This window comes from Salmo salar, chromosome 27, assembly GCF_965601325.2.
Source record: "Salmo salar chromosome 27, fSalSal1, whole genome shotgun sequence".
In the NCBI taxonomy this organism is placed as follows: Eukaryota; Metazoa; Chordata; class Actinopteri; order Salmoniformes; family Salmonidae; genus Salmo; species Salmo salar.
The window spans coordinates 11,104,061-11,128,791 of record NC_138317.1 but is presented as its reverse complement, the minus strand read 5'-3'; the positions used below and the strand labels follow the sequence as shown (position 1 = coordinate 11,128,791).

The 24,731-nt window shown below is 44.6% G+C and overlaps 1 protein-coding gene across 1 annotated transcript in view; it reads left to right on the top strand.

Moving 5' to 3' along the window:
* The window catches only part of LOC106588418 (glutamate receptor ionotropic, kainate 5), a 34,510-nt gene extending 17,184 nt beyond the window's left edge, over nt 1-17,326 (top strand). Inside the window, exons 9-19 of the mRNA XM_014177375.3 lie at nt 2,067-2,171; nt 2,388-2,495; nt 3,419-3,622; nt 6,592-6,705; nt 7,816-7,925; nt 8,209-8,382; nt 9,161-9,326; nt 9,839-10,064; nt 11,511-11,639; nt 14,215-14,381; nt 15,095-17,326. Coding sequence (XP_014032850.1) covers nt 2,067-2,171; nt 2,388-2,495; nt 3,419-3,622; nt 6,592-6,705; nt 7,816-7,925; nt 8,209-8,382; nt 9,161-9,326; nt 9,839-10,064; nt 11,511-11,639; nt 14,215-14,381; nt 15,095-15,748 — 2,157 coding nt within the window. The 3' untranslated portion in view covers nt 15,749-17,326. The remainder of the gene's footprint in view (nt 1-2,066; nt 2,172-2,387; nt 2,496-3,418; nt 3,623-6,591; nt 6,706-7,815; nt 7,926-8,208; nt 8,383-9,160; nt 9,327-9,838; nt 10,065-11,510; nt 11,640-14,214; nt 14,382-15,094) is intronic.
* The last annotated feature ends 7,405 nt before the right edge of the window (nt 17,327-24,731 follow it).

Genomic DNA, 24,731 nt, shown 5'->3' with positions numbered 1-24,731 from the left:
CATGCTCTCTCTTTACCCAACGCTGTCCCAACGCTGTCCCAACGCTGTCCCAACTAGCCCATCTTGTATTAGCCAACTGATTCATTTGTTAAGGCGACAATGTAATGTTGTTGACTACAGAAATTATTAGTTCACCTGTGTGTCCCAACTAGCCAGTTGTGCCACCTGCATATAAGCCAACTAATTGCTGTCTTGCCTAGGCAACAATGTAACATTGTTTAACCTTTTACTGCAGTGGGCTAAATCAGGAGAGAGTGTCCTCTTGATAGTCTTAAGTACACACATGGTTATGGGCTTGAAAATAGAAGACACCTGTACCATGTCAGATATAGAGTTCAAATGTATATTATTTTGAGTTTGCTTCCTAATATTACACTTTATATACATCACAGAAGACTGAAATATAATATAAATATAACAAAACAGTTTTTTAAATTATGTTTATTAATTATGAAATTATAAAAAAATATATATATAATATTCCACCTATGAGGCCACTAGATAATTTGACTGCAGGAAAGAACTACTAAAGATTGTGTCCCAATAGGTCCAAAGCTTAGTTGAAGTATGCAATATGGCATGGTACATTCACCTGTTGCTGAACACTCTCCCAACTAGCCTGGCTAGCTATTTATGCATTTGCCACCTTAGCCAACTCGTTCTCCTGCCAAGGCAGCAATGTTATGTTGTTGAATACAGAACAGTCAGGTACCAATAGATTCCATGCTTAGCTAAAACATGGTCCTGAACTACAGAAGTAACAAGGGTTGTGGGACAAATCCATTTAAATTCCGTATATTTGCGGAATGAATGGCATTTCAGCTCATGAAATAAATGTGATTGAATTGTTCAATTCATGAAGTGAATCCTGAATTATTGAGCAATTGACTGAGTTGGATTGGAATTTACCCCAACCGTACCAGTAGGCTAACTAGTGAATGGCACAGCTCCACTTCGCAATACATTAGTGCTTGAAGCACTGTCTTATTACCTTCCTGTTGCCTTTGGGACTTTCGGTTGTTGCCATGTAAACCACATTGTTTTGTGGGTGTTGTTGTTGTTGTTAGGGTGGTTGGTGTGTGTTGTGGTCTTGATGGTATTCTTCCTATCGTCATTGTTGCGCTCTGCTGGGCAGCGTATTTTCTCTCCACCTCTCCCCTTCCTTCCTTCCTTCCTTCTTCCTTCCTTCCTTCCTTCCTTCCTTCCTTCCTTCCTTCCTTCCTTCTTCCTTCCTCCTTCCTTCCTTCCTTCCTTCCTTCCTTCCTTCCTTCCTTCCTTCCTTCCTTCCTTCCTTCCTTCCTTCCTTCCTTCATTCCTTCCTTCCTTCCTTCCTTCCTTCCTTCCTTCCTTTCTTCCTTCCTTCCTTCCTTCCTTCCTTCCTCCTATCCTATCGGAGTCTGCCACTTATCTTCCCCCATCTGTTTCTCCCCTCATCTCTCCCCGTCTCAGACAATGTTTTCTCGCTCTCCGCACATCATTCCATCATTCCTACACTCTCTTTGGCAGTGGTTCCACTCCTCTCTCCCTTTCTCCCCCCTCCTTCCCCCGCTTTGTTGTTCCTCGTTTGGGCATCTCTTGTTCTTCCTCTCTTTTAGGGTGTAATTCATCCTGAATCTCTCTTCACACCCTCCGTCTTGCTGCATGCCTTTTGTTTTAGCCATACATCTCTCTGTCTCTCTCGCCACTGTCAAGCCTAGCTATTGCCTGTCTGTTTGTCTTGGCTGAATCTTTCCCTCTCTCTTTCTCTCTGTTCCTCTGTCCCTCTTTTCTCTTATTGTTCCACATACTTTTTCTCTCTATTTGCCGCTCTCTCTTTCTCTGGCTACTTGAAATAATAAATGTATGTTTTTCTCTCTATCTTGCTTCCCCTCAATACCTCTCTCTCTCTCTCTCTCTCTCTCCTCTCTCTCTCTCTCTCTCTCTCTCTCTCTCTCTGTCTCCCCATCTCTCTCTCTATGTCTCTCTCTTGCTCCCTTCCTCTCTCAATCTCTCTTTCTTGCTCTCTCTCGCTCTCCCTCTTTCACTCTCTCGCTCTCCCTCTCTCTCTGTCTCTATGTCTCTGTCAGGTGGAGTATGATGGGTTGACCGGCAGGGTGGAGTTCAACAGCAAAGGCCAGAGGACAAACTACACCCTGAGAATCCTGGAGAAGCACCGTGGGGGTCATAAAGAGGTCAGGGGATCAAGGGTTCATGGGTTCAAATTTCACTGGGTCATGGTGGGGTTGGGGGGGGGGGGGGGGGGGTGGCTCTATTTTGGAGTTGATTTGACAAGCACAAAACATTTTGACTAAAACATACACATTGATCATGGGTTCAACCTTATTCTCTATCTCTTCCACTTCATCCCCCTCTCCTCTCTTTCTTTCCTTCGTCATCCCCGTGTACAGATCGGGATCTGGTACTCTAACAACACGTTGGCGATGAACTCGACGTCTCTGGACAACAACATGTCGGAGACGTTGGCTAACAAGACGCTCATCGTCACCACCATATTGGTAAAGACATATTGGTTTCGCACATTTGCATTGGTAGATGTGAAACTGTTGGTTTTCTGTTGGCCATTTTGGGTCAAACAACATTTCTCAAGTGTTCAAGATTACTTTGGGGGGTGGCAGGGTAGCCTAGTGGTTAGAGCGTTGGGCCAGTAACTGAAAAGTTGCTGCATCGAATCCCCGAGCTGACAAGGTACAAATCTGTCATTCTGACCCTGAACAAGGAAGTTAACCCACTGTTCCTAGGCCGTCATTGTAAATAAGAATTTGTTCTTAACTGACTTGTCTAGTTAAATAAAGGTAAAAAATATATTTGAAAAAAATGACATTCAATTTACAAAGAACAAAAAAAGGAGACAGTTAGGGGTACACTAATCATTTTATTGTACAGTAACTTGTAATATCAGTTCTATACACCTCATCAAGTCAGTGCTAAGTACTGTAGATGTTAATGTCATTCATGGCTAATAAGTCACATATAGCCCCTTAATGACAAATCATTTCGCCAGTGACCTCTATGCAAGAAATGACAAAATATGTAAATGTAGGTATGTGCTCGCATTACAAGTAAAGAGTCAGCCCTTAGTAAATCCTTCAGGACACTGTTCCTCCTTTGAATAATGATGAAGAAATATTCAGCAGCTGTTGGTAGGATGTTTACTTCCAAGATATATAGTACATATAGATTTCCATTTTAGTCACTGAGCACACAATCTTATCCAGAGCGACTTAGTTAGTAAATTCATCTTAAGGTAGCTTTGAGAGACAACCACATATCACAAGTCATAGTAAGCAAATGTATTCCTTAAAACGTGTCTATTCGCAAAGTCAGTGCTAAAAAAGAAATCAACACGTTTCGGGAAAATGCCTTCCACTTCTTTGAATTATAGCTCTTGAAGGACTTTTTGATCTTCCTTCTATTGCAGGAGAACCCGTATGTGATGCATAAGTCCAACTACCAGGAGCTGCAGGGAAACGACCGGTACCAGGGCTTCTGTGTGGACATGCTAAGAGAGCTGTCGGACTTGTTGAAGTTCTCCTTCAGGATCAAGCTGGTGGATGACGGGCTGTACGGAGCGCCTGAACCGAATGGATCCTGGACAGGCATGGTGGGAGAGCTCATCAATAGGGTAAGCACACACGTGCGCGCGCACACACACACACACACACACACGCAGGCACACCGTCTAGACGACTGACTGTAAAAGTGGGTCAATGAGACGGGTCGTCAATCAGTCAAAGGCAGCCTACGATAATCGCCACCATAACTAATGAGAAGGCTGGCTAGAATCCTTGGTCGTGGAGAGCTATAGGGACGGGCAGGCTTTGTGACGATTTTTTGATTCATTGAATCAGGTGTTAGTGCCGGGATGGAGCAAAAACCGGCTAAGCTCTCTAGGACCATGGTTGGTGACCGCTGATCAAAAGGGTTGTGGAGTCATGCATCTCAATCAAAGTCTGCTGATCGTCAGGTTAACCTGTAGCTCTCTGTGGTAAGAACGTCTGGATAAAGAGCTGGTGTCACAGCTAGGGATGTGACCCTAGTCACCGTTTTTACCACATACACTATATACACAAAAGTATGTGGACACCCCTTCAAATGAGTGGATTTGGCGATTTCGGCCACACCCATTGCTGACATGTGTATAACATCGAGCACACAGCCATGCAATCTCCATAGACAAAACACTGGCAGTAGAATGGCCTTAATGAAGAGCACAGTGACTTTCAACGTGGCACCATCATAGGATGCCACCTTTCCAACAAGTCAGTTTGTCAAATGTTGCCCTGCTAGAGCTGCCCCGGTCAACTGTAAGATGCTGTTATTGTGAAGTGGAAACTTCTAGGAGCAACAACGACTGAGCCAAGATCGCTGTGGAAGAACTTGACTGGGCTGTACAGAGCCCTGACCTCAACCCCATCGAACACCTTTTGGATGAATTGGAACGCTGACTGCGAGCCAGGCCTAATCGCCCCCCACATCAGCGCCCGACCTCACTAATGCTCTTGCGGCTGAATGGTAGAAAGACCCCGCAGCAATGTTCCAACGTCTTGTGGAAAGCCTTCCCAGAAGAGTGGAGGCTGTTATAGCCGCCAAACGGGGACCAACTCCATATTAATGCCCATCCTTTTGGAATGAGATGTTCAACGAACAGGAGTCCATATAGTTTTGGTCATGTAGTGTATTTTTATTATGATCAATCGTGTAAGCCGTGCCATATCCTGCAAGACTTGTGATAGAATCTACTATAATGAGGCATAGGACTGGAACCACAGCCGGCATGATGCAACATTTGAGAACTTCCCAGGCTCAAAGATATGCCTATTAAAACAGTCAGATCATTGAAAGGGCACGTGACAAGACGTGTCTGTCAGGGGCTAGTATATCAACTGAAGCTGGACACTCGACATTTATCAAACATAACCCAAATAGTGTGTATCAAGGTGGCTTTCCCTGGCACCCACCTGCGGTTCAGAGGAGGGGTTGAGCAGGAACCGGTCCCTGAGGAAGGGGGAGCAGGCAGCCAGGACCACTTTGTGACGCAGAGCAAAAATGTACCGGAATCCGCAAGACACTCAATGCTCCTTCAACTGCTATTGCGCTAGTAACAACACAGTGTCTAGCACTACTGTTGCTACTACGTTTGTGACTGATAACGATATTTTTGCCACAAACGCCATAGACTCACCCGTTACTTCTACCGCCACTGCTGTCGCCGCAACTAAAAAGGACAATTGCAATTACTGATGCTATCTGTGTGATTGCTGGCCCTATCTCGACTCCCGATAGCGTCTAATAAATGCCGTTACTGAAAATGGTAATGATAATGATGATGGCATCCATAATGACCTTACTGGTGGGGTAGTGGAGCCGTGCGTGACCCATCCGGCGCGTTAAGAGGCTAATCAAATGTCTCTCTGTCGCTAATTATATGGTGGTGCAGCTTGTGATGCCCTAGCGTAGGTTGGCAAGCACAAACCCTGACGAACGCACGTGTACACACACGCACGTGTACACTTACAAAAAAAGGGTTCCAAAAGGGTTCTTCGGATGTCCCCATAGGAGAACCCTTTTTGGTTCCAGGTAGAACCCTTTTTGGTTTTAGGTAGAATCATTTTGGGTTCCGTGTAGAATCCTCTGTGGAAAAGGTTTTTACATGTAACCAACAATGGTTCTTCAAAGTTCTTCTCCTATGGAACCTTTTGGGTTCTAGATAGCACTCTTCTTTCTAAGAGTGTACACACTGTAAGTGCACACACGCATGCGCTCATGTGGAGTGAACACGCTCTTGGAGGCACACACGGAGAGACACACACTAATGGATATGCAGAGTGAGCCCTCACACAAAGTTATGTAAATTCCATGAAAATACACACTCACTAGATTTTTTAATATACCTACTTATGCAATAAGCACACACACACACACACACACACACACACACACACACACATACCACACACACACACACACACACACACACACACACACACACATACACACACAAATTAGCATTGCCTGAACAGTTCATTGAATAACACACTAACCCACCCCCTTCTCTCTCTCTCTCTCTCCCTCTCTTCTGGTACGGCATGATGAAAGTGGGTGAAACTCGTTAACGAGTCTGTCCTCGTTAATCAATTAAGCTGTAATTAAGGAACTGAGAGGTGTCTGGGGTCTTGTTTTTGTTGGAGCAGCCATGCACTCTATGATGACTATGGTGTTTCCCGCCCCTCTCCTTCCTCTAGACCTCCCTCTTGAAGACTCTTCCCCTCCTGCTTTCTTACATGTCAAGACTGCTTTCAAGTCCTCCTCGATAACATCTGTTTTTTTTATATCTCTCTCCATCTCTGCTCTCTCTTCCTCTCTCTTCGACTCCCCTCTGTCTTATGTCTCTCTCCCTCAATATTTTTCTCTCGCTCTGTTGTCTTTTCTCCCTCTCTCCCTTCTCTATATTGCTCTCTCTCCCTTCCTTCTCTCTCTTCATCTCTCTCTCTCTCGCTTTCTTTCTCTGTCTCTCTCTCTATCCCTCTATTCCTCTCCTCTCCCCCATCCCCCCTCGCCCTATCCATCTCCGCCTGTCCCTCTCTCCTACAGAAAGCAGACTTGGCGGTAGCTGGGTTCACCATCACCTCAGAGAGGGAGAAGGTGATAGATTTCTCCAAACCCTTCATGTCTCTGGGCATCAGCATCCTGTACAGAGTCCATTTGGTAAGATGACCACGGAGACCAGTCCATTTAGTTATGACTTACCACTAATGGTAAGGCACTGTCATTGAGTACAGATTATGTGTGCTGTTACTGTTAATGTTGGTGCTTTTCCACTGTGAGTGTTGTCACAGCTCTTGCCATGTCCTTAGTGTCAGTTCTAGCTATGAAAAAGCAATAGAAAGCAATGGAAAGTAATGGAAAGCAATGGAAAGTAATGGAAAGCAATAGAAAGTAATGGAAAGCAATGGAAAGCCTCCAGCTGGACCAGGGGTGCAGTGGAATATGCACTGTTGTATACATTGTTCCGTATATGGCTTAGTTGTTACTACCTCGGCTAACACTTTATTTGTGTGCCTATAAACTGTTTATAGCCCGTGATAAAATGCTTTGTTAAGCATTAGCAAAAATGTCTATCAGGCGTGTATGTATCTAGTCCCATAGGCAAGTACATTACATGTATCAATCACTCAATCAATCAGGGCGGCAGGGTAGCCTAGTGGTTAGAGTGTTGGACTAGTAACCGAAAGGTTGCAAGTTCAAGTCCCTGAGCTGACAAGATACAAATATGTCGTTCTGCCCCTGAACAAGGGGCACTGTTCTTAGGCCGTCATTGAAAATAAGAATTTGTTCTTCACTGACTTGCCTCGTAAAATAAAAAAATTAATTAAAATTCTTATGAGGACACGTAATCATCTACAAGTCATGAATAGGGATGTATTCAAACTACGATTATAAGCAGATGTTAAAATAAAGTGCCACTCCCAACCGGATTCATCCAAAAAGCAATTATCATATGTGGACAACAAATAAAACAAACCACACTTACTCTGTAGTCGAATATATTCCATTATCAATTTAATTACTCAAGCTGTCGTGGGTTGTATTCATTAGGTACCAAATTGAAGAAAATGGACTGAAACAACTTGTTTCCATTTTCGGCTGCAAAACCTTTTGCTCTGTTAAGTCCTAGTGAATACGACCTTGTACTCACATTGCCCAGTCTGTAATGCAATCAATGCCAATACTCTGCCCCATTGTGTTTGAAATCTGAACTGCACCGTCCACTATTGATCTCTGTTAACACTAGCTTTGTCCTCGTCCTCCAATCAGGGACGGAAGCCAGGTTATTTCTCCTTCCTGGACCCGTTCTCTCCGGCCGTGTGGCTCTTCATGCTGCTGGCCTACCTGGCTGTCAGCTGTGTGCTCTTCCTAGCCGCCAGGTAGCTAACTACGTCACCTAGTGGGCTGGGGGGGACACCTCAACCTGCATACACTAGTTAGAGTAGCCTGGTGGTCCTATATCTGTTGGCTATGCAACACAAACAGATCTGGGACCAGAGGTTATACAAGTCTTCTTTCCCTCATCTACTTATCTAATAGAGAGAAGCGAAATGCAATTTTGGGGATCTTTTTTTCACTCATTAAGACACGATGCTAGTATGTGTAAATCATATGTTGAAGACTAAAGCTCATAGTCCACCTCTCTCTCTGTCCACCTCCCAGGTTGAGTCCGTATGAGTGGTACAACTCCCACCCGTGTCCTATGGGGCGAAAGGACGTGCTGGAGAACCAGTACACCCTGGGCAACAGCCTGTGGTTCCCCGTGGGGGGCTTCATGCAGCAGGGCTCTGAGATCATGCCCCGCGCCCTGTCCACGCGCTGCGTCTCCGGGGTCTGGTGAGTGTGTATGGGCTGTGTGGGAGGGGGGTCTAGCTACAGTATCAATCTCTGTATTCCTTCCTCCTCCCTTCCTCCACTTTACTCTTCTCTCAAAGCTACTGTTCATCAGATCAAGCAGATGGCAGTCATATACTGATGGGAATTATATTATGCCGCAGTATTGTGCCGCACCCAACCTCACCCACTTCTCACTCTAGTTTGTTAGCTCCATTAACTCTGAATTGTCTTGATACTGCAATGCACTGTTCAGAATAAAACTGGGTTCAACCTAAAGGGTAAAGTGGTGCAATAAGTTACTTTTTTTGATAGCTATGTACTGTAGATGCTCAGACGATCAACAAACGTTTCATTATATCAGTGCAACAGCATTTTGTGAATGGAAAGAGTTCAACAATTTGTCATTTTGACCTTCACAAGGATTCAGAAAAATAGCAGAACTTTGAGGTGTAGTAAAATGGGATGGTCTCCTGGACACAGATGAAGCCTATTTCTGGACTAGGGTTCTGGTAACTTCCCACATTTCCCAGGTTTTCCAGAAATCCTGGGTGGAAGATTCCAAGACTCAGGAGAGAATAAGTAGTGAAAAAGCAGGAAATGCAACCAGGATGTTTGTAAAAAAATTGCATTTTGGGAAAGGTACCATAATTCTTCCACCCTATTCTGGACAACAACTAAGATCATATAGGTATCTTTTTTAGTCCAGGAGTAGGCTAGGCTTAACTTTGCCATAGTGTAACTTGTGATAATATGCCTGTCCCCTGTCTCTCCATCCCAGGTGGGCGTTCACTCTAATCATCATCTCCTCCTACACGGCCAACCTGGCAGCCTTCCTTACTGTTCAGAGGATGGAGGTGCCCATCGAGTCTCCTGACGACCTGGCTGACCAGACAAACATCCAATATGGCACCATCCAAGGAGGCTCCACCATGACCTTCTTCATGGTAGGGATTGTATGATGTGAACAGGTCATACATGTATGTTTAGAATTACAAGGATTTAGCTTTAAATATGAAAAAGGCTCATTGCAATATGTGTAGAATTGCAGGAAATTTGCTTAAAAAAGAACATTTTCTCTCAGCTTCATGGAGAAGTGTGTAAAATGGCATGAGATTAGCTATAAAACTGCAACAATAAAAAAACGTGGTTGGGGCCTTGCTCAGATGTTGTGGGGGGGCCATTCTAAGCTGCGCTATGCCGCTGGTGCAGGGGTGTGTGTGTGAGTGTGTGTGTGTGTGTGTGTGTGTGTGTGTGCGTGTGTGTGTGTGTGTGTGTGTGTGTGTGTGTGTGTGTGTGTGTGTGTGTGTGTGTGTGTGTGTGTGTGTGTGTGTGTGTGTGTGTGTGTGTGTGTGAGAGAGAGGGGATGGGGGTTCATGTGTATTTGTTGGGGGTATCACAAAAAGTTCAAAAACCCTTCTTGTCTTGCCATGACAACCTTCAACACACCCATTAACAGAACTCGCGCTACCAGACGTACCAGCGCATGTGGAACTACATGCACTCCAAGCAGCCCAGTGTGTTTGTGAAGAGCACAGAGGAGGGCATCGCCCGCGTGGTCAACTCTAAATACGCCTTCCTGCTGGAGAGCACCATGAACAAGTACCACCGCCGCCTCAACTGTAACCTCACCCAAATAGGTGGTCTTCTCGACACCAAGGGCTACGGCATCGGCATGCCCCTGGGTGAGTGGAGAGGGAGTGGGGGGGGGGGAGAAGGAGTGAGGACTGCCATCAAAATGCCACTGAGTGAGTGTTCGAGAGGGTGGAGGAGAGAGAATGAGGGAAGGAGAGAAGGATGGGTTAGGAGGCATGCTGAACACCAAGAGTTACGGTTTCACACCCTAACCACCAAGAGCTCTATTTTTATATGGTGTAATTTCCATCTAACTTATGTTAGTACACCTCTCTCATTTTATTTTGATGATAAACATAAATGTGACCTTGCATGTTCTTGCTGGAGGCCCACTTTAACATCAAACCCACCTGGTTTAGATTGATTCCTGGCTATGTATTACAGCCTTGGGACATTTTTTTCCCAAAGAATTCCCAGAATTTAAAAACATCAAAGTAGGCCTCAGAGATACAGTATCACATTTCCCTCAAGGACTGACCAGGGATACGGTTCCTCTTTCTTTCATCAACATGCCTTTACATTGGCCTTCCAGCCCAAAGGTCAGAAATAACTCCCATCTCATCACCCACATTTTCTTTAAGAAACCTGTCGCCATGGCTACAGTTACTTCTTCCTCAGCAACTTTGATGTTACACAAATAGGTGGTTCTCAGCGACAGATTTAAGGACAGGCTTGGATCCTTGTTTTTTGGGGGGGGAAATATGTATTTACATGACTCCAGCTATGTGTGAGCTCTTTCGCCTTCCCTATTAGCCGGGGATGGAATTGGGATGGAACGCTTGGGAACAGAGGTCCCAAAGTGAAAATCTCAGGGGGAACATTTTTGACATTTAACATTTTGTTAGCTTTGTTAGCGGAGATCCATCTGTGGAGTTCACAGATGGTTCCATCCCAGCTAACTAGCCTATTACTGAATATTAACAGTATGTCTGGCTGGCCTACCTTACAACCTCTGACTTACATGTACAGTATAATTGGTGTTTGTTGTATTTGCACAACAGCATGGATGCCAACCTCCATGGTTACAGTTGGCTCACATGTAGTGCAGAGTCCCAATTATAAATTTCTCTCTCTCTCCCTCCCTCTCGCTCACTCACCCCCTCCCTCGTTTTCTTTCTCCATCACCACGTTCTCTACCTCTTTTTAAAGCCCTCTCTATTCCCAATCCTCTCTTGCTTCCTCGCTCCATCTTGATTCGATTCAATTCATTGAACTTTATTGGCACGATAAGTCACTATCTTTAATCGGCAAGCAACGACACAGGAAGTGAAATCAATAATGAGGACATGGTGATACACAATGAGTAGTAAACACAATTAGCAACAGTGATATTGTTCTCTCTCTCTCTTTCACTCCTTCTCTCCCTCCTTCCCCATCTGTCTGTTTCTCTCTCTCCCTCTCTCCTTTCCTCCCTCTCTGTAACTCTTTCTCTCCCGCCCTCTCTCTCTTTCTCTCCCCCACCCTCTATCGCTCTCCCTCCTCCCCCTCTTCCCCAGGCTCGCCGTTTAAAGAGGAGATCACTCTGGGGGTGTTACAGCTGGCAGAGAACAACAGGCTGGAGATCCTGAAGAGGAGGTGGTGGGAAGGGGGGCAGTGCCCCAAGGAGGAGGACCACCGAGCCAAGGGTGGGTACAGCACCACCTGTGCCAGTAGTATTTATTTTATTTAACCTTTACTTAACCAGGAAGTCCCATTGAGGTCAGAAGACTTCTTTCGCAATGGAGACCTGGCAAAGTACCAGAACTAATGATCAGGGGGCCCCCATATCAAGCGTTTCAAAGTGGGCCTGCTCATCTGGGATCAGTTTTTCCTTTTTGATCTTAATCAATAAGATTAGATGGACAGGGTGGACCTGATCCTAGATCAGCACTCCTACTCTGAGAGGCATGAAAATGAATGAAACACTTGTGGGGAAATGAAATAGGACCCTAACCCTCACACACCCTCACAGCTCAGCATATCGTATACCTTAAATGAGGCTAGTAAATACACAACTTTTCCATCCAGGAGTGGATCTCCGTCAGGTCCTGTTCTTGGTAACGACTGCCCAGCAACCGTCAGCCGTCATACTAATCGCTGAGATAATCTTCATTTGTTCCAAACCAGCTCCTATGCAGTCACATTAGAATTGCACACTACTAATGTACACAATACCATTTGTACACAATACAATGCTGACATGTCCTCAAGTAGTAGCAAGCACTTGTTTCTTAGATACTTATAAAGTCAATGTATTTGGGTGTCACAGAATCGTGGACACAAGTGAATTGATAAATGTAGTCCATTCTATTCCCATCACAATGACTCACAGCTGGACATTACATTTGCGTTAGATATGTGTGTGTGTGAATATGTTGGGTTTATTATGCCTCATCCTTAAAGATGGATTCCGCAGTAGGGGGAAACTGCGTCACTGTCCGCTCCACCACCGTTGTTATTGTTTTGTTGACGAAGCATAGGTGACGAGCCACTCGCCACGTGAAAAATTGCGGTACATATAGCGCATGCAATGATGCCTGAGGAGAAAAACAAGGAGAAAAACAAGTGTTGGTTTAAGAACAAACTCAATTTGGAAGATTTATTTGATTAGTGTCATGATTACTGCATTTTACCAGGGGCATATAAATGTTTACATGGTGTGTGTGTGTTTGTGTGCCAAAGCAAATTTCGTTTTTGTATTTGCCTTGCCTGTGTGTTAGACATTTCCCCCCTTTTCTGAAATGTTTCTTATTTTTCATTTCTGCAGTTTCCTTTTGGGACATCTGCTAACCCTTCTCCCATTCCAAATGCTTAGATAGCTACAAGCAACAGACTGGACGATATAGAACAAGACGTAGCACGCTAGATGTTGCTTGTGGTTTGCATATTTGGCAGCCCCGCAGTAAGACACAGGTGCGACCCAAATGGCACTCTATCCCTATATAGTGCACTACTTTCAACCAGACACACTAGTTACGGCTGAGTCATCCATGGGATAAATAAGTGCCCTCAGGTTAAAGCAGGGAGACTTGAGCCTTTGTTTTGATACACTCAACATAACAAGGGTACTTGCTCAGAGCATTCTTATGAGACATTTTGAAGATAAAAAAAAAATAGAAAAACATGTAAAACCTTCGTGTTGAATATTCTGTCTTAGAAATAGAACAGGAAGAGCCAAAGGGGATTTGTGTGGTTGATTGACTTATTAAGTCAATGAATGCAGGCTTGTTGAATTGTACACACCCACAACAAATCAAATTTGTCACATGCGCCGTATACAACAGGTGTAGACCCTACCGAGAAATGCTTACTTACAAGCCCTTAACCAACAATGCAGTTCAAGAAATAGAGTTCAGAAAATATTTACCAGTCTTCCCTGTGGTTCAGTTGGTAGAGCATGGTGTTTGCAACGCCAGCATGGTGTGTGCAATGCCAGGGTTGTGGGTTTGATTCCCACGGGGGGCCAGTACAAAAAAAAAATGCATGAAATTAAATGAAATGTATGCATTCACTACTGTAAGTCGCTCTGGATAAGAGCGTCTGCTAAATGACGAAAATGTAAATGTACCAACAAAAAAAAAAAGTTACACAATAAAATAACAATAACGAGGCTATCTATGTACAGGGGGTACTGGTACCGAGTCAATGTGCGGTGGTACTGGTTAGTCGAGGTAATTTGTACATGTAGGTAGGGGTAAAGTGACTATGCATAGATATTAACAGCAAGTAGCAGCAGTGTAAAAACAAAGGGGGGAGGTGTCAATGTAAATAGTCTGGGTGGCCATTTGATGAATTGTTCAGCAGTCTTATGGCTTGGGGGTAGGAGCTGTTAAGGATACATTTTTCCTAGACTTGGCGCTCCGGTACCGCTCGCCGTGCGGTAGCAGAGAGAACAGTCCATGACTTGGGTGACTGAAGTCTTTGGCGACACACACACTCTCTGTGGGAACATTAGGCCGCTTAAGGTTCACAGAGCTTTTCGGCCCCTAAGGCTTTGTATAGAGAGCATGAAAATGACCTTATGAGCCCGTGGAGGCTATTTCATTTTGTCCTGTGCTTTTTCTGTGCCCTATGTGTGTGCCGGGGGTAATCATAAATATCTGTGTGCGTGCTTGCGTGTCGTGCATGTGTGTGCAAGTGTATGTCCTTACACACAGCCCTACCCTTCCCTCTCTATCCGTGTGTTAGAACTGTGTACATAATTCCTCGGTTCCTCCGCAGGTCTGGGCATGGAGAACATCGGGGGCATCTTTGTGGTGTTGATCTGTGGCCTCATCGTCGCCGTGTTCGTGGCCGTCATGGAGTTTGTGTGGTCCACCCGCCGCTCGGCAGAGACAGACGAGGTACGCCCTCACTCCTGCCCCGGCCGAAACCACAGACACCCTCCAGTAGGTTACTACGGCAACACAACTCCAGTCCGCCAGCTCGCTCTCTCTCTCCCTCTCTCTCGTGTGGTGTGTAGTGCAGTGCAGTGAGTGTTGTGCTTCGGCGTCGTCGTGTCGATGTGTAAATGGCTGCAAGCAAACAGTGGGGGATGGTTGATGTCTGCGTTTCCTTTCTTTATCCTGTGTTTCTCTCCATTTCTCTCTCGCTCCCTCGTCTCTCTAGCTCTCTGTCTAGGCTGTCTGGGATTCAGTTCTCTCTCCCCCTTTCTCTCTCTCTCTCTCTCTCTCTCTCTCCACTCCTGTCTCTGTCTCTATGTTTTGTGTTGGTCATTGTTATTCCTCCCGCTAGTCCATTGTGTTGTTTATTTCATTGTCGTCTGGGTAAAACGCTGTTTGTGACTTTCATTTGCCCCTACTTTATCTCTGCTTGCTGCTTTCTTTGTTTTTGTGATTCCTGTCTCCGTCTTTAGCTTCGCTCTGAATGTGAGATCCTTTTGAATGTGTGTCAGTGTCACTGGAGGTAGCTACTTATTTGTCATATTTCCATTTCCCACCGTATTTGAACAGTGCAACAACTTTAGTAAACCTCGGAAGATTTTCCTCTGTCTTTCTCTCCCACATTCACACGATCATCCCCTTCTCTCTTTATCTCCCTATCCCTCCTCTCCCTCTCTCTGTCGCTCTCTGCCTCTATCTTCCTCTTCTCTCTCACCTAGGTGTCAGTGTGTCAGGAGATGCTGACTGAGTTCCGCAACGCCATCTCCTGTAAGAAGAGCTCACGCTCTCGGCGGCGGCGTCCCTTGGCCAGCACTGGCGGCGTCCTGCGCCACCCCACCCGCCTCCAGCTGGGTGTCCCGAGACCCATCCGCCTAGTCCGCGAGATGCGCCTCAGTAACGGCAAGCTGTACAGCAGCTCGGGCCACCTGACTGGCGGAGGGGGAGCAGCAGGGGGTGGATGCGGGGCCGTAGGGGGGGGGCCCTCAGACATGGGCCCGGGGCCACAGCGCCTCCTGGAGGACCCGCTGGGTGCCAACACCACAACTCCCCCTCCCCCGGCCGAGGCTGCCACAGCGCCACCCTCCCGGAGCTGTGCCCACGTGCGGATCTGCCAGGAGTGTCGGCGCATCCAGAGCCTGAGGTCAGCATCGTCCTGCTCACGCATCCCGCCCCACCTCGGCCCACACTCTTCCATGTCCCTGCCCCGCCTCACTCCACCCCCGCCACCCTCCTCCACCAACACCGACAGCGAGGGGGGCGGCTGCGGCACAGCGAGCCCCAAGCGACCCAAACCTAAGCCCACGCCCCCTCCGCGGCCCTTACCCCCGGCGAAGGCGCCCACCACAGACCTGCTGCTGGGGAAACAAGACTGAGGAGGGACGGAGGGATCGGACATGTGACAAGAGTCGAGGGTTAAAAGTCAAAGGTCAGGGTTCAACAGAGAAACGCGTAGGAACGAGGAGCGGAAGGGGCTGTGAGCTTGTAGCGCATTGACACGGCAGGATCAAACCACTCTGACCCGTTTGAGGGGGCGGCGAAGGGGTTATTCTCCAGGGCAGAATTTGCGGAGACACCAACCTAGTCAAGGCTGTCCTCCTAAACCAGGAGTCCTGCTAAGCAATGGAACAGGCTGTCTATGGAGTGGGAAATTACTTTTGACCACATATGACCGTTAGCTGCCTACGGTGCAGTGAGAGACCATGTGGTGACCGTTCAACAGTAGGCATAAGTGTGTTCAAGCTGCCTGCTTTGGCTTTTGACCTTCTCTCTCTCTTTCACTTGGATCTGATGGGAGGACTTGACCTATCCAACAAGCGCCGGAGAGGTTCAGGGGACCATAAGACTTCAAACACACAGAAACTCTAGCGCTTCAAGAAGTTGGTTCTCACAAGAAGATGCATATTTTTTTCCCCAGAGCAGCTGGAAGAGCTTGAACTTTGGGATCTGTGTTTTCGATTTGCTTTCTCTCAGAGTCTAACTCGCCTAATTTATTTTCTATCTTGCTTTATTTAGAATATCTTTTTATTGTCATCATTGGTTTCTTGGTCACTGTTTAGTTATTGACTCGTGTTTTTGGTCTGTCATTAAAGATCCTTAAGAAAGCCAATGTGGAGATCATAACCATTCGTGCATAAATGAGGTCTCTTTCCCACCAATCACAAGCCCGGGAACAAAGTTCAAAGGTCAATAGTCTAAAGTGGCCTTCTCTAAAACATATACTGACAGTACACCCAGATCACAGGACTCAATATTACAGTCTGTGTTTGCTTGTCAGAGTAGCAGAGTGTGGCTTTGCCTTCCACTGATCAACAAGCCAGTTTTGCCACAGAGTTTCAAACACAGAGTTAGTGTATCGTAGCCCCATCAAATGACAGAGCAGCGGAGCTACAGAGCACAGTTAAACGACACGGTACGTTGTGAATCCTTCAAACAGATCAGAATTTAAGAAAGTGGATATAAATAGCAAGAGAAAAGGAGAATACCAAACTCAGCACAAGGAATGACAAATGAGACGAAACGATGATTGCGTATAGTTATACGAAGCAGAACAGGAGAAACGTAATGCACAGTCCTGTCTGGCCAATGGTAAGAGGAAACCTGTGTTAATGTGTGTTCTGTGTGATTCATATGGTAAGAGGAAACCTGTGTTAATGTGTGTTCTGTGTGATTCATACGGGGGTCATAAGTGTGTATGTGTGTGTGTGTGCATACAGAGGAAAGAATGGGTCAAAGTGCATTTTGTCATATTTAATGCTCTTTCTTTCTTATTTCCCCTCAGATTTCTATACCAGTGCTAAATGGATTATTAAGAAAATGACGACAAAATGTATATTATTACGATTATATTGTTATTATTATTACTGTTGAAGTGTGGGGTACTGTAAGAGGGGCGTAGTCGTCTTATGTTAAATATATAGACTCACAAAAGGTATTTGGAATAAAAAACAGTACACAAACTTCTGAATCTGGTGCCGTTGCATATGTCTGTGCCTGTGTGTGTGTGTGTGCATGAACATAAACCTGATTTAATAGCTATAAGTTACAATTTCCTGCTGTATCTAGTTGTGTCATTGGTGGTCTGTCACACAGGATGGTTTACACTGCACTGGCCGGTCCATACAAGTCATGAGAGCCCTCAACAATACATTATGTCTCAGTAGAAGGAGCTACAGTGCAGTAGGGTACAGTGCAGTGCAGAATAGAGTCATTCAGTCAGTAAAAGCAACAAGTAGCATGCATTTTTCTCTGTCACTAGAAGGGTTTCAGACGTCCTGGATGGATTAGTTTATTTTGAGGTCACTTATGACTTTTGATGTCAGCTGTTGGTAAGATTACTGAATACATTATGACTGTTGCATTAAATAGCGGAGCTAAGAAAACAAAGCTTCTTGATGTATTCGGTGGATTGTATCTATCTTGCCACTGCAGATAGTTTAGGCCTATATCCATGCCATCCACACTTGTAAAACGAATCTCTCTCAGGATACTGCAATATAGATGGCATTCTGCCAGCTGGTCCTGAGTTTGTGGTACTGGGAAAGAACGTCACGTTTAATACCACCCTCGACCCCTCAGATGTGGTCAACTTTATCACTGTAGCATGGAATTTCAATGGTGGCAGTGGACTTGTACCTGTTGTCACTTCTGTGCCAAGAGGACAGACAGTTGAGGCTACGCAGGAAGAGTGTCATTGAATTCCTCTGCCTGCGTCCCAACTTGGACCTTTCATGACGAAAGATAGCAGGATTATTCCCTACCTTCAGGCTTGTTTGTATATATATATATATATATATATCTTTTTTTAAATGATTACAAACTGCTATATCTGGTATTTTTGCATATGTCTGTGTTTTTGTGCGCAGAAATATTTTAATTTGGGATTGAGAGATTTTATAGATTTTCACAGTACAACATCCCCTGGCCATCACTAGTCTAACACAGGATCAGTAGTTAACAGTGTAGTACAGCCACTCCACAGTGCTACTCTGTGACACAGGGTGTCAGTAGGCCTAAGGTCAAGGCATTGAGGCAAACTGGAAAATACATTTCACGGAAAGGAGTTCTTAATTCACCTGACTCCTTAAATCACAGGTTATGAGATACAGTTGAAGTCGGAAGTTTACATATACTTAGGTTGGAGTCATTATAACTCGTTTTTCAACCACTCCACAAATTTCTTGTTAACAAACTATAGTTTTGGCAAGTCGATTTGGACATCTACTTTGTGCACGACACAAGTAATTTGCTTGACATCATGGGAAAACCAAAAGAAATTAACCAAGACCTCAGAAAAAAAATTGTAGACCTCCACAAGTCTGGTTCATCCTTGGGAGCAATTTTCAAACGCCTGAAGGTACCACAAACAATAGTATGCAAGTATAAACACCAAGGGACCACACAGCCGTCATACCGCTCAGGAAGGAAACACGTTCTGTCTCCAAAGATGAACGTACTTTGGTGCGAAAATGTCAAATCAATCCTAGAACAACATCAAAGGACCTTGTGAAGATGCTGGAGGAAACAGGTACAAAAGTATCTTATATCCACAGTAAAACGAGTTGTATATTGACATAACCTGAAAGGCCGCTCAGCAAGGAAGAAGCCACTGCTCAAAAACCAACATAAAAAAGCCAGACTACGGTTTGCAACTGCACATGGGGACAAAGATCGTACTTTTTGGAGAAATGTCCTCTGGTCTGATGAAACAAAAAAAAAATAGAACTGTTTGGCCATAATGACCATCATTATGTTTGGAGGAAAAAGGGGGAAGCTTGCAAGCCGAAGAACACCATCCCAACCGTGAAGCACGGGGGTGGCAGCATCATGTTGTGGAGGTGCATTGCTGCAGGAGGGACTGGTGCACTTCACAAAATAGATGGCATCATGGGGGGGGGGGGGGGGGGGGGGGGGAATTATGTGGATATATTGAAGCAACATCTCAAGACATCAGTCAGGAAGTTAAAGCTTGGTCGCAAATGGGTCTTCCAAATGGACAATGACCCCAAGCATACTTCCAAAGTTGTGGCAAAATGGCTTAAGGACAACAAAGTCAAGGTTCTGGAGTGGCCATCACAAACCCTGACCTCAATCCTATAGAACATTTGTGGGCAGAACTGAAAAAGTGTGTGCGAGCAAGGAGGCCTACAAACCTGACTCAGTTACACCAGCTCTGTCAGGAGGAATGGGCCAAAATTCACCCAACTTATTATGGGAAGCTTGTGGAAGGCTACCCGAAACGTTTGACCCAAGTTAAACAATTTAAAGGCAATGCTACCAAATACTAATTGAGTGTATGTAAACTTCTGACCCACTGGGAATGTGATGAAAGAAATAAAAGCTGCAATAAATCATTTTCTCTACTATTATTCTGACATTTCACATTCTTAAAATAAAGTGGTGATCCTAACTGACCTAAAACAGGGAATTTTTACTAGGATTAAATGTCAGGAATTGGGAAAAACTGAGTTTAAATGTATTTGGCTAAGGTGTATGTAAACTTCCGACTTCAACTGTATTTCCCCAATTGTGAGGTAAATTGTTTTGTAACGCAGCTAGTGTCAACATAAAAGTGACTTCAAATGTAAGGTACCATTCAAAAGTTTGGACAGAGAGAGGGTTTCAACATGGCTACATAAAGACATGTTCTGAGGCCTCTTGATGCTTTTATGTTTTAACCTTTTATCTATCAATATTAGAACACACTTTGCACACCTACTGACTCTAGCAACATTCAGGTGGTACAAATTTGATAGGTCTGGAACTGGGAAAACGAGACGAAACGGTAAACAAGAAGATGCAACGAAGACCAGTAACAAGATGGCGGATGCTAGTCACCATCCGCGCAGAAATGGCTACACTACGCTCTGATTTCATGACCAAACTTCGCTCCTCTGTCTCAAGTCTAGGAGATGAAATTATGACAGAAGTCCAGTCAACTATGGCGACACAAACCCAAAAAATAAAGGATATGGAAACCGCTTACCTAATTGGAGACCAAAAACAATGAGTTTACCTCAGAGAACGTTAAGCTAAAGGTTAGTCTAGATGAACAGGAAAACTGTTCCCGGAGACGGAACATACGTGTGGTCGGAAACCGCAGAAGGAACAGAAAGGCACAATGCTACCGAGTTCATGGCCTATTTTCTGCAAGACGTCTTCGGGGGAGAGACGTTTGACAGGCCCCCAGTCATCGACAGGGTGCATCGCACTCTAGCGGAAAAACCACAGCCCGGTCGCCCTCCCAGAGCAATGCTGGTCGGCCTACATTACTTCCAGACCAAAGAGAAAATTATTCGGACCTCCCGCAAAAGAGGACAACTGAACTACAATGGCAAGCGGATCGATATCTTCCCAGATTAGTCGGCAGACCTGGCAAGACGCAGAGCTGAATACAAAGATGTGAAAGCCCGCCTTCACAAGGCAGGAGTCAGATTTGGCCTGATACACCAGGCTAAAATGAGGATTACTTTCCAGGGGGCCAGCCACACATTTTGACGATCCCCAGTCTGCGCTCACCTTCTACCGAGACATCGATATCCACTCTACACTCTACAGCGGCACAGAACCCAGATCCGTGAAGGTTGCTAGTTATGTTATTAGGGTGCACACATGGACAGTGTATGGACATGGACGTGAGTAACTTTAATTTACCCTAGCTGGGCAGTCAATGCACCGCATACAGATTGCTGACTAACGTTACTTCGCGACGGAACCGTCTACCATGCCATGGTATTCAAAGTAATCATTAATAAGCATTATGGTGTAATGTAACTAAGCTTTTCATGTCTAGAACTGAGGTTCTTCTTCATTTTTTTTTATGAATGGATGAATAAACCAAAGCACAATGACGTTCCTGTTAATTTGCTCATTTAGTTGGGCCTCAAGGTAGGCGAAGGGGCGTTATTACTAGGATATATTCATTTTCTTTAGGCCCGCAATTTGCATTTTTTTAAATGTATTATATAGGCTAGGCTACATGTGACTGTATGGTGTGTCTGTTCGGGAACGTGCATATGAGTGCTATAGCAATAATGCTTAGGACAATTTGAAAAATGAGGTTATTCCTTTTTCATCCACATGTCCATAGATCTATGTTAATTCCCCTTTATTCAACATAGGACATAGTGAAACTTTTTTTCCTCTTTTTTTCTTAAAAACCCTTAGTGGGCTTCCTGTTAGTAAAGTGACAGAAAACAGGGTAGATAGTGTTTTTGGGATCTGTCGTTTAATTTGGTGACTTGGCAGTGGGGTTCTTCTAAACTTTATTTATATGTTTCTTTTTTAGTTTAGGGTTACACAAACGTCTTAGTAATTGTTTTCATTTTTGTGATGCACTACTGGGTTAAGTTATTCTTTACTACTGCTGTAACATAAACAGTTCATTTAAAGCAGTCTCCTTGAATGTTTTGGTCATTCGGCATGTGGTCAAGAGGAAGAAAATTCGAACATTCTTAAAAAAAGGAAAGGGTTTCAATTGCCATTTATCTTCAACAGAACATGCTAAACTGAAGAGGGATTGGGTGGGCCAGGTCCACTTTTCTTCTTTTAGTTCAAACAAAAGAGGCACTGCTGTCCTCGTAAATAAAAAAAATCCATTTATATTTGAGCACCAAGATACAGACCGTGAAGGAGGATTTATTTAGATTACAGGTAGTATACTTGGTCAACATTTTACTATATTAAATGTACATGGCCCAAACACAGACTCCCCAAAATATATGTCTGACATGATTTTATTATTTAATCAACACTGCAAGGGACTTGGGTTTATTTCAGGAGAATTTAATTGTACTTTGGGTAAACTGGATAAATCATCAACTGCTCTAGTCTGGAATCATAGAGCCTCAAATGCTCTCAGATGCGATTGTGATTCATCTGGTTTAATAGACCTATGGAGAGAGTTACATCCTAATGTCAGGTATGTATGTACAGTGGGGGGAAAAAGTATTTGATCCCCTGCTGATTTTGTACGTTTGCCCACTGACAAAGAAAGGATCAGTCTATAATTTTAATGGTAGGTTTATTTGAACAGTGAGAGACAGAATAACAACAAAAATATCCAGAAAAACGCATGTCAGAAATGTTATAAATTGATTTGCATTTTAATGAGGGAAATAAGTATTTGACCCCCTCTCAATCAGAAAGATTTCTGGCTCCCAGGTGTCTTTTATACAGGTAACGAGCTGAGATTAGGAGCACACTCTTAAAGGGAGTGCTCCTAACCGCAGCTTGTTACCTGTAAAAAAGACACCTGTCCACAGAAGCAATCAATCAATCAGATTCCAAACTCTCCACCATGGACAAGACCAAAGAGCTCTCCAAGGATGTCAGGGACAAGATTGTAGACCTACACAAGGCTGGAATGGGCTACAAGACCATCGCCAAGCAGCTTGGTGAGAAGGTGACAACATTTGGTGCGATTATTCGCAAATGGAAGAAACACAAAAAAACTGTCAATATCCCTCAGCCTGGGGCTCCATGCAAGATGTCACCTCGTGGAGTTGCAATGATCATGAGAATGGTGAGGAATCAGCCCAGAACTACATGGGAGGATCTTGTCAATGATCTCAAGGCAGCTGGGACCATAGCCACCAAGAAAACAATTGGTAACACACTACGCCGTGAAACACTGAAATCCTGCAGCGCCCGCAAGGTCCCCCTGCTCAAGAATACATATACATGCCCGTCTGAAGTTTGCCAATGAACATCTGAATGACTCAGAGGACAACTGGTGAAAGTGTTGTGGTCAGATGAGACCAAAATGGAGCTCTTTGACATCAACTCAACTTGCCATGTTTGGAGGAGGAGGAGGAATGCTGCCTATGACCCCAAGAACACCATCTCCACCATCAAACATGGAGGTGGAAACATTATGCTTTGGGGGTGTTTTTCTGCTAAGGGGACAGGACAACTTCACTGCATCAAAGGGACGATGGATGGGGCCATGTACCGTCAAATCTTGGGTGAGAACCTCCTTCCCTCAGCCAGGGCATTGAAAATGGTTCGTTAATGGGTATTCCAGCATGACAATGACCCAAAACACACGGCAACAAAGGAGTGGCTCAAGAAGAAGCACATTAAGGTCCTGGAGTGGCCTAGCCAGTCTCCAGACCTTAATCCCATAGAAAATCTGTGGAGGGAGCTGAAGGTTCGAATTGCCAAACGTCAGCCTCGAAACCTTAATGACTTGGAGAAGATCTGCAAAGAGGAGTGGTACAAAATCCCTCCTGAGATGTGTGCAAACCTGGTGGCCAACTACAGCAAACGTCTGACCTCTGTGATTGCCAACAAGGGTTTTGCCACCAAGTACTAAGTCATGTTTTGCAGAGGGGTCAAATACTTATTTCCCTCATTAAAATGCTAATCATTTTATAACATTTTTGACATGCGTTTTTCTGGATTGTTTTGTTGTTATTCTGTCTCTCACTGTTCAAATAAACCTACTATTAAAATTATAGACTGATCATTTATTTGTAAGTGGGCAAACGTACAAAATCAACAGGGGATCAAATACTTTTTTCCCCCACTGTATGTATGTATGTATGTATGTATGTATGTATGTATGTATGTATGTATGTATGTATGTATGTATGTATGTATGTATGTATGTATGTATGTATGTATGTATGTATGTATGTATGTAGTGTAGCAGGTTCAAGGGTGTGGGGTTTCCACGTCACCAAGTTCAATAACCAAACACGCATAAGGAGCACAACTAGAATGCAAATGGGGAGTTTATTAGGAAGTTTTGAACACTGGGGAAAAGGGGGGAATTCACCAACCATTTCACAGTCCACAATCCATTCTCCTTGTCTGTTCCGTTCTCCAGGGGTAATCCTAAAACTCAGGTCTTCAGCCAATCCGGTTCAGTACACAGTGAGTCAGACAGTCCAGGTCACAACGAGTAATCACACAGTTATTTCTCTTACTTCTTACACTCTTCATAACACACGCTTCCCTCTCCGTTCTCTGCCCCGTTGTGCAGGCCGCTTCTTCTTTTATCCCCCAGTGTTCCCTGGCTTAATGATCCATAGGCTCGCCTGGGGCAGGAAGTCCATAAAATAGTAAAATAATATACATACATATATACATACATGCACACTGCATATATACACATACTGTACCTATTATGGCAGACGGCAGGAAGAGGTGAGGGGGTGGAACCAGCGGGCTGCAAGATATCTCCCTTCAATAACCACTCCTCTCAGATGCCCTGCCATCTGCCGCAGTAGGTATGTGTATATATGGCAGTGTGAATGTATGTATATATGAATGTATATTATTATACTGCTCTAGGGATGTAATTATTGTTTGGATGACATTACTTACTATTATGTATTTATCCACTCTTTATGT